General features: G+C 43.5%; 5 protein-coding genes across 5 annotated transcripts; 3 read left to right on the forward strand and 2 right to left on the reverse strand.

The window, feature by feature from the left end:
* Positions 1 to 527: 527 nt before the first annotated feature.
* PHALS_13228 (uncharacterized protein) lies at positions 528 to 2,366 on the forward strand (the record flags this gene model as incomplete). Its single annotated transcript, XM_024728945.1, has 1 exon — positions 528 to 2,366. The coding sequence occupies one exon, from the start codon at positions 528 to 530 to the stop codon at positions 2,364 to 2,366; it is 1,839 nt and encodes a 612-aa protein (XP_024579371.1).
* Positions 2,367 to 2,515: 149 nt separating this feature from the next.
* On the reverse strand, positions 2,516 to 4,567 carry PHALS_13229 (uncharacterized protein; the record flags this gene model as incomplete). The annotated part of the gene is made up of 2 exons (XM_024728946.1): positions 2,516 to 4,398; positions 4,489 to 4,567. 2 exons carry the CDS (start codon positions 4,565 to 4,567, stop codon positions 2,516 to 2,518), a joined length of 1,962 nt encoding a protein of 653 aa, XP_024579372.1.
* Positions 4,568 to 4,624: 57 nt separating this feature from the next.
* On the forward strand, positions 4,625 to 6,104 carry PHALS_13230 (Thioredoxin-like fold; the record flags this gene model as incomplete). The annotated part of the gene is made up of 10 exons (XM_024728947.1): positions 4,625 to 4,646; positions 4,738 to 4,791; positions 4,881 to 4,945; positions 5,039 to 5,132; positions 5,197 to 5,328; positions 5,390 to 5,472; positions 5,542 to 5,614; positions 5,674 to 5,815; positions 5,884 to 5,986; positions 6,051 to 6,104. 10 exons carry the CDS (start codon positions 4,625 to 4,627, stop codon positions 6,102 to 6,104), a joined length of 822 nt encoding a protein of 273 aa, XP_024579373.1.
* Positions 6,105 to 7,081: 977 nt separating this feature from the next.
* Positions 7,082 to 7,846, forward strand: PHALS_13231 (patatin-like phospholipase domain-containing protein 3-like; the record flags this gene model as incomplete). The annotated part of the gene is made up of 1 exon (XM_024728949.1): positions 7,082 to 7,846. The coding sequence occupies one exon, from the start codon at positions 7,082 to 7,084 to the stop codon at positions 7,844 to 7,846; it is 765 nt and encodes a 254-aa protein (XP_024579374.1).
* A 745-nt stretch (positions 7,847 to 8,591) lies between these two features.
* On the reverse strand, positions 8,592 to 9,318 carry PHALS_13232 (uncharacterized protein; the record flags this gene model as incomplete). The annotated part of the gene is made up of 3 exons (XM_024728950.1): positions 8,592 to 8,723; positions 8,779 to 9,071; positions 9,132 to 9,318. 3 exons carry the CDS (start codon positions 9,316 to 9,318, stop codon positions 8,592 to 8,594), a joined length of 612 nt encoding a protein of 203 aa, XP_024579375.1.
* Positions 9,319 to 9,936: the final 618 nt, after the last annotated feature.

Here is a 9,936-nt window from a genome sequence, read left to right on the forward strand (position 1 = left end):
TATAAATTTTCATTTTAGTTGCTGCAAATTTCAAGATTTTTTTTTGGTGAATTCTTATTTGGTACACCATTAGCAATGTTTTCAATACATTTTGTTTTGGAATTCTCGAATCAAAGGCGAATTATGAAGCGATTCCCCTTTTAGCGCTGTCCATTTGACCTTATGTATAGCAAATTGTAAGAGCTATTTTAACGCTCTTAACTCCCGCTTTACTGGCTACGGCTGTAGTAAAAATAGCAATCAAGAAGCTGAAGACGTTTTCATAAGCTGACGACCACCGTAAGTGCACTATTGAACCGATGGGAGCTTTAAGCGCGCACGTGTCACCAGTCAAAAACAGTGGACCAGCTGGACGGGGACTCAAATTAAAAAAAAAGAGGATTACGCGGAGTCAGCTTTTGAACCTTATCAGGCGAATTTCTGGTGTGGGAGCAGCTTTAATGTGCTTGACTAACTATCTTCGTGCAACAATTGCCACATTCGAAGTTTTAAAAGGTTCTCCAGTCGATTCACGATCGTTTGGTACGATGGAGTCCGAGCTGATCCTCGAATATCTCGGGAATGGCTTGATTCGCGACAGCTTGCTCATCAAGAGCATTTTAAATGGAGACACAAGCCCTCGCGATTACGCTTTGTTTCTTGAGAACAAAATGACAACCTCTACTGAGAAATGTGAGACGGCCGAGTTATTCGATGCTGAAATTTATAGTAGCGCATTTCTTCGTGCTAATTTTGAGAGTGTGATTGCCAAAAGTTCGTATTATATAACTCAAATGGACGACTTGGAGCTCGTAGTACCAGTCATAGACTGTACTTCGCCACCTTTGATAGACGGAGACCCATCATTGTTGCGCGTGTTTAACGTTGCTCGCCGCAAAAGCGATCCCACTGCTGTACAACTCGTTACGACATCGATCTCGGTCCAAGATTATAAAATTCCAGAAGTAAATCGAATTGGGCCTGCTATCGTCATCGCGTTTTTCGCCGTCAGTGATATGAGAGCATCAGTGGTAGACCAGTATATATTGCTTGGACTGGACTACGCGTTCACGCATGAACCACTCTACGAAGTTTACAAGCTGGAACGTGTGTCAACGGATGGCTATTGGAATCTTACAAGTATTCCTGAAGATCTTGCCTTAAACCCGGTCAAGACAGTCCTTACGGCTCGTCGACGCGGGTTTTATCTGAGTGCAGAATCAGAGCAATCAAACATTCGCAATCTAGTCTGGACTTTGGAAAAGGCAAGCCCAACCCGAGCAATTTCGCTTTGGCAATGGAGAGGCCAACCTCTTATTTTTGATTCGTGGGCTTGGGTTCATGGCATTCATATGATCTTTTGCGTGCAAACGCTCTTCTCCCTGTGTGTACTGATGCTCATCGTTTACCGAAAGGCATGCGACGGAAAAGTTTGGATTGGGGACTCTTTTGCCTCGTTGTCGAATAGCACTCTTATAGTTCGCGGGCTTCTTGTGTTTTTCTCTTGGATTGTGAACGGAAAATGGACATTGCTTGAGTTTTGTATATCAAATGCTAACGACCTTACCGGCACTCAGCTTGTACCAATTCACTCAGAAATTGTTCACGCAGACCTTATGGTGATGTTTCTTAGCTTGTTTGGACTTGTGGGACATATTTTTAAGGAAAGGATTGATCCTACCATCGGTGTGTTTCTTTATGAGGCTATACACGATAATCGCCAGCATATTGTAAAGATGGCACCTGCTGTTCTTCAAACGGTGCGTGCTTTTTCTGACAAAGAGTATCGCCTTGGAATTGCTCCAGTCACCGATTTGCAGCGGGAAATGTCGCCCATGAGGCTTTGGACAACAGACAAGTTGAAAAGTGTCAACAACAAATTTGTTTTCGCCTCTTTCTATCCAAAGTATATATTGATGGGCACATTGATTTTATTCGTAGTGCTGCGTAAAGTTTACAAAATATTCTACCCTGACCCATTAGCTCCGAGTCTTACAAACAGGAGTACTGATCGATCTACTAATGAGCGGGCTGCGTTGGCTCAGAAAGGTAACCTTACCAAATTTGAAATCTCAACTGGCGCAGAGTTACAAGCTCGCTACGGTTTGATCTCGGACTACAAGAACTATGTGTTTTTTAAGGGGCTGAAGTTTGCATCTCCTGATGGTGTGTACTGCTCAGGCTACGTTGTTGTGAATGGGAAGTATCTTGTGGCTACAGAAGATATACTTACCATTGCGATGATTAAGATTTCTCAAACGCGCTTGCTGAATGTTTACGCTTACGAAGTTGACGGATTTTCTGTCCAGCGCACTGCTAGACTTGTGTACCCAAACACCTTTTCCTGGAACGATCTCCTGCATCTCAACGTTACTATCTTATCGTAATACACTACTTATATTAATCAATACGATGATTTAGAAATTTTATGCATTGGCGTTTATCTTACTTTCGTCCTTGTCAAGCCTTACTAGAACTTAACCGTGAAGAATCATATCGACAGCATATGCAATTCTATATTTCGGCTAAAGTTTTCTTATGTTAAGGGGCTAACGCTTACCTTTGCCAGATCATGCCAGGAGATTGTCGATGGATACACAAGTCGAGCCGTTTGGTTCACCCCGGTGCCAGCTGTTATGGTATAGACGTAAATGTTCGTGAACCGCGCCCGCGCAATTTTCATGATCAGTAGAGACATCAAATCTTCCGTAGCAATCACAAATTTGTCGTTAGCCACCACAAATCCGTTACAATAGATGGCATCACCAGATGCGAATCTGCGGGACTTGATGTACATGTAATTTTTGTACTTCGACAAGATGCCAAAACGATTTTTCAGTACGGACCCCGTGGCGGTCTCAAACTGCATCAGCTCCCGTGGCTCCGAGTCGTTGTGTGTTGGTCGAGACTTATTTAAACTTTTGCTATCGACACTTCGACTACTTATTTGAGATGTAACCGAGTAGTGACGCATTAGCTTACGCACAATCACGTATAGCACGATGATTAATATTGTACTGAAGATGACGATGAAAGTGGCAATAATTAGCAGCCACCTATTTGAAGGGACAGCATGGAGTGTCCAAAGCCGCATGGGGGACAATTTATATTCATTCACCGCCACGGGACCATGTGTAACTTCCAAATCTGAGTAGTCTCTAAGTACTTTATGGAGTGCTGGAAAAATCTTTGTCATGGATTCTCGAAAATTGAAACCCACTTCAAAGCATATTACAGCTAAAAGTGGGTCAACTCGTTCTCGGACCAAATAGCTAAATACGCAAACAATATTGAGATAAATTGTGAGCATGTCAGCATGCACTAAACCGGGATGATTTTTAACAGTTGGATTTTCTCCAATAGAATCTGCAAGGGCAAGACTGAAATCGGTGAGAGTCCAAAACCCATTCAGCTCGTTAGCAATCAGCACATAAATGCCACGATAAAGCAATGCATTTGATATAGGTGCAAACGCATCACCAATCCAAAGATGCCTTTGTAAAATGCTGCGGTACACGAGGAATAAAAGCAGAACAAGCTGAAACATCACGTCGATAGCAAAAGCCAAGTGAATTATGTGTACCCAAGCCCAATTATCGCGAACCACCGTATCACCATGCCAATTCCAGAACGTCAACGCAGAAGCTGGATCGTCAGCTGGATCCCAATAGAAGTTTATTTGGTTTGCCTGCGACGTCTCTTTATCAATATAAAATCCAAGCTGTCGAGCTGAAATCAAAGGCTTTGGAGGTCTCATAAACGGATCACGAGGAATTGTCTCAAGTGACCAATATCCATCGCTAGTGTGATCGTAAAAGAGGCAAGCTTCAAAGCTCGGTTTGTATTCGTACGGGTAATCCAATGCAATAGTGTAGTAGTGGCTGACCGGACCATTTGACGCCATGTCTTCAACAATCGAAAATGTCAATAATAACGCAGATCCTTGTTCATACTGCTCAGCAATAGAATAATCTTGGATCGCTAGCGATGCAGGGAGTAAAAGCATGCGATTCGTTTCGTTCTTATAGCGTACAAGGTAGTTGACTCGAGCCAAAGCAGCGCCTCCACTGCCAATGACGTCAAGCTGGCAGTCCACAACAGGGACGACTAACTCGACTTTATATAACAGCGAAATGTTATAAGCCGTCATGCTTTGCAAATTGTCAAAAATCCAGCGCAGATATACATCCTTGTAAACATTAACATTATCTCCTTCGACAACGGCGGTGCACTGATTAAACGACGTTCTCGATCGAGTTTCCAAAAAAAGTGTTTTAGCACGAGGCTCGGTTGAATTCCCCAGCAGATCTACCACAAGCGGGCTGTTACGGATAATGCCAATGCCTGCATACGCGGCGATTAATGGAGACGCAACTGGGCTAGGTGAACTGTTGTAACGTGCTCCATCTTTCAATAAGCCTAATGCGGCATCAGTTGCCATTAATGAGACCGTAATGTACCATACAGCAGCACCAAACACGAGTGTTCGGTGGATGAGGCAAACTTTACGCTGCATTGGGGAACTTCCTTTTGCATCTGGCTTGTCAGATGTATGGGACTCAGCTTTGGTCGTTCCGTTGAGGCCCATGTTTGACTAGAGCTTGATTCCAGATTGAAAAAGTCGAAGTAAGACTAAACTGTCTTAATGTTGCCGCGAAAGGACGTCCGTTTTTATTTTTCTCAAACTTCGTCGCCGTTGAGATTCGATCTCATGTTTCTCTATCTTTGTTGACGTTTTAAAGTGTAGTCATCAATAAGGATTATTGTATAACTGCACATTTTATCCTCAACTCGAGCCCGTTATCCTTCATTGTATGATACGTCTCGCGTCAACATCGTCGCTTCTTTCTAAGTAGATGGATCATGTTGCAGAACTTATGGTCTTGATGTATCTTTAACAGCAAAATACTTGGAGGTTAGCTCAAGCGGACCTTCACCATGTACCCTTCCAGAAGCACGACAAAAGGTGATGTTCCTTTATACCTCGAGTTGACTTTGAAACACTTGAGAAATGTTTTAAGCATAAAGTGATAACTGCAACTTTCAATTATTTATTAAGCTGAAATATAGATCTTGCTGTGAAATATCATTAATTTACAAAATTCGACTGTCCTGTGCCCTTTCACCAGATATCTGTGTTTGCTTGTTCGATGGTATGCATCGACACATTGGGAAGTCGGGCGCTGGTTGTTGGTGGCGTGGCAATTTGGCTGACAGCCATTTCTAACGGAAATGACTGGCTGTTCAAGGACTACTTTTTTGTGCTAGCTGTCGTGTTTGCCGTCCTAGTCGGTGGTCTATGCACAGAAAAATACAAGCAGCTGGAGATGTCCGGAAGAATGCAGCACGGTACAAAGCATTTGCTCAAAACCTGGCGTAAAGGCTAACTTGTATCTGAATGCTTTCAAAGCTCGAGATCTGGAAAATGTTGATTTTATATACGGCGATGCAGTGCAGCTGAAGCTGAACACAGTTACCTGCATCCTGTTCTTTGTACAAGCTTGTTTATCAAAGTCAATAGCTGTGTCGTTGCCAACGCTAAATCGTTTTACTGATTGGCAGGGAACGTGGTGTAGAAAATCTCGTAAGGCGTTGCAGATTTTGTCGATACTCCACCAGACAATGCTGGCTAAAGGTAATCACTACTAAGTTAGCTTACCCCCAGTCGTGTGTTTAATGATGATTTGTTCAAAGCGATTCAATTCGTTGCACTGACTCAGGAATCTCGCGAAGAGCTGGCAATGTATGAAATAAAGGGTCGCACATCAAGCAACTTTTGTGAGCTAAAAGAGTTCCCTTTCACCATTGGGATCGAAACTGGTTTAATTAGCAAAGAGTGTGTTAGATCATTCGGCATCGTTGCAATTATTCCTACTTGAACTGACGAATTCTTGGATGGTTCAGATATCTCGTAAAGTGCAACCTTTATAAGGTTCCACAACTGTTCATTGTTGGCAAGAACAAGGACATCTTGTGGTATGGCAATCCATGCGACCAAATTGTCGAGGTGACGGGTATTTTTTCACCTTGTACTTCTGTGCCCATTTGTTACGAGTTTATTGATGTTTCAGATTCAAATTTGTGCAGCTTTGGAGCAGGTCGATGTAAAGAATTTTTTAATGTAATCCAAAACCTTACGTAAATTACAACCGAAATAAGATATTTTCGATTTAAGGTTGCTGCTTGAAGATCGCCAGTAGTAAATTTTAGTAATGCAACGCTATTTTGCTGCCTTCTTTTCTTTGAACGTATTGCCTTCACTGGTAGTAACAATATTCCACTGTCTTTAATTTGGACAACCAACCGGATTATGTACACACCGGATTATGTCCACAACATAGCCCTAACACAGCATCGATCTTCGACGCAAACAAAAAAGTAGCATCAATCGAGTGTAAGATTCGTTTGACAACCGTTGTCGCCAACAAAACTTGGTTCTACTGTTGCTGCGTATTGGATTCTGCACCATTAGCGCCAATATTCTTGAGTGACACATTGTAGCAGCATCAATAAAGCCTTTATGTCAGGGAATATCTACCAACGATAAAAGCTCGGGAGATAGATCGTCCCATTCTCCGCTGGATCGAATTCTGTCGTTTGGAGCAAAGTAGCAGCTGCATTGTTTCACGAGCCTCTGAGCAAAACTACTCGTAACTGGCACAATTCTAAATTACAGCAAGCTACATGCCACTGTAGAGCTTGTTCAAAGCACAAACGCAAACCTACGACTTTTAGTCAATCCGCGAAATACATTCATCACAACTTCCGTTTCGACTCACTGAAGCGGTTGATGCACCTACTGCGTGATGAGATCGAACCAAATTGAATTTCGTCTTCAGCTAGTTTAGATGGCTATGCTTGTAGTTACGAAATGTAGTGTAATCAATCTTGCATATGGTTAATGCTTGCCGATTCTGAAGAAATAAAAAAGTAACTGCTGTCTATGGGTCCGGTAGCGAGCTTCGTCTATCATTAATGTTCTGAATTTGTGCCAAACGGAGCGCGCCAGAGGAATCACAGGCAGCAACATGTAGCGCTACCTACATCTCGCTGCAACATAGCAATGTCATTATTATTCCGTTACAGTGACATAATTGTCTCAATGCATCTTACTCGACATCTCCTCTCTAAGGCTGCATGTTCCATCCCTTGCAACTTCAGTTTTAGTGGCTGCGGCTTTTTGATCTCGTACCATTTGGGTGTAGCAAAGGGTCTACAGGATGCTGGTTACATTCAGACCAGTTCTAAGTTCGCTGGAGCTTCGGGAGGCGCAATCGCGGCGTTAAGTCTGGTTGCTAACGCAAGCATGAGCGACATTCATGAGGAGACCAAGACCATAGCTAAACTGTGCCGCAGTCAAGGCACATTATGGAGCCTGGAGGAGCGACTGCGCGCCACTTTCTACGCCAAGTTCAGTGACTTGTCTACCGAGACTCTAGCGCAGCGTCTCACAATCGCTACGGAAAGGGTGTGGCCGGCAAGAGCGCTGGTGCTGACTAATCGCTTCTACTCCACAGACGATCTATGCGATGCTCTCATTGCATCTTGCTATGTTCCTTGGTACTTGGCACGACGAGGCATGTCAATGTTCCGAGGAGAATATCATATCGACGGCGGCATACTTACATTAGTACCAGAAGTTCCTGGTTACGTCAAAGTGTGTGCGTTTCACGCACACATCCTACGTCGGTATGATTACGAAATCAGCCCGTCAATTGATAAAAATTTTCCATTTGCAATTTGGCAATTGGCACGCTTTGCGTTGTTTCCCCCGCAGGTGGAAGTGCTGGATCAACTGTTCGAGTTGGGCCAAAAGTCGGCCTATATATGGGTTGAAAAACAGGTACAAATTACCGGAAAGAAGTAACGTGTTTTAGAGAGATGTAAAAGTGAGTATCGAGAGCCTAGCCACTGACATTAAGTAAGACATGTATTTCATTCTTCCTTCGTGTCATCGCCAGATACACCTGACGAAGTCTCTGAAGTCGAAGATGAAGACGATGACGACGAAGACGAAGTCGATGAAGAAGAAGCGGACGAAGAGCTTTCGTTGCCGGGGTCTTCGTTCATATCTACACGAGTCTTCTCCATCTCTGGAAGAACTCGACTATTGCTTGATGCGGCCATCAGTTTTGGCTTAGCTCGCTCACTCATTACAGATTTAGGTGTTTTTGCTGTTGCAGCTGCTGCTTTGCGTTTGACTGTTGCGGTCGTGACCTTTTTGGTGCGGCCACTGCAAGCCAGCATTTTCTGTCCGTTAGAAGATTCACCGTTGGCCTTACTCATACCTTTGGGTATTTTTGCTGGGGAAGATGTCAATTTAAAAGTATTACAATTGACGGCGGAGGCGCCGGTAGGATGTGACGAAGTTGATGCGACTGGCTTTGTGTTTGCAGCTGATGACGCAGGTTTTCTACGAACCCGCTTCTTTGAAGGGTTAGAAAGATTTTTCAAGCTGATCATAGAAGCAGACGGTTTCGCTTCTAAAGCTTTCAAAGTAGCTTCCGATATTTTGATTTTCTTGACAGGCGATTCTAAAGCTTCAATTCGTCTAATGGCATCCAAAAATCAATTCGATTTTTCGTCTCAACCATTAGATATAGCTCAATTCCTTACCTCTGCTGGCGTCTCCTGTACAATTCCTTTTTTGCCGCCACCTCTGCTGCTCGTCGCACTTGCTTCAGTGTCTCTTGTTCTGACGCAGAAGCTCGAACATCTAATAATTTCAGCTGGTACGGACTAACCTGCAAATCGAGGAGGAGTTAACCTCTCTGTTATGAGTTATCCTCAGCAACGTACCACCAAGTTATTGCAATAAATATAGTTTTCAGGACTCTTTCCAAACGCATTTTCCTCCGTAAATAGTGTCGAAAGCTTGACGAGATAAGCCGGAAATGGGTATTCAGTGCTGTCCAAATGGCTTTCTATCAAACAGTCAGTATACCCTTTGCGGCGATCTTCTTCCTCTTCAGCAAATAAAATGGCCTCAATATCCTCATCGAAAACATCAGATTCGTCCGAATACGCATTCACAACCTCCTTCTCTTGCTGCTTGACTGGGGAATGCTTGGGCGTCAACATGGCTGAAACATCTGGACGTGTCCAAATTACTTTCGTTGTCTGCCGCGATTTTATTGGCTTGCACTTCTTACCACAAGGTGGAGGAGAGTCTGGTGGAGGCATTATATTATTATCGGGCGGCGGTGATTCGGGAGGAGGCGGAGGCGGCATATCAGACCGCTCGAGGATAAGCTTAGGCGGGTCCTCGTTATCAGAGCTGTCAAAACTCGAGCTGGAGCCGCTGGTGCTCATTCGAGCGTTTAGCAGCAGAGCGTCCATCCCTTCGAAGCCTTGACAATAAAAACAGCTCTTTTTCTTGGAAAAACGTGATTTTATACATTATTTTGAAGTCCTAATTTGGCTAAATTTTGACCTGGTTAAAACTTCTACTTCTACTGCTATTGATACTTTATTTTATCAAAGAGACACCATATACGCCAAATGAAGAAATTGCTAATAAATTTGACTAAAAAACAAAAATACTGCTGACACTCATTTTCTTGAAAAACTAGCTCATTCTTGTTTCTATTATAGTGATGATACGGAATGAATACTGCGCGAGTCTTCGATGGTAAGGCTAGAATATGGAGGGATGTGGACTCCAAGTCAACACGGGGTACAGATTTGGTAAACTAAACCTGGTGACTGTCACCAAAGTGAACTGTAGTGTTCAATGTAAGATCAGCATTTTCGTCGTGCCACACAAAGGCACGGAGATTAGAGCTATGACACGATATGACCCCGTGTTAAATGGTTGCCGCGCAGAGAAGACTGTGACTCTAATAGTCCTCTTTAAAAAAAGCACAGAGGATGTGTAACGGGGCTACACGTACCCTGGGAACAGGGGTGTGTGTCACACGAGATAGGCATGGTGTGACTGCACCCAAACAAGAATAC

Source organism: Plasmopara halstedii (assembly GCF_900000015.1).
Source record: "Plasmopara halstedii genome assembly, contig: Scaffold_658, whole genome shotgun sequence".
In the NCBI taxonomy this organism is placed as follows: Eukaryota; Oomycota; class Peronosporomycetes; order Peronosporales; family Peronosporaceae; genus Plasmopara; species Plasmopara halstedii.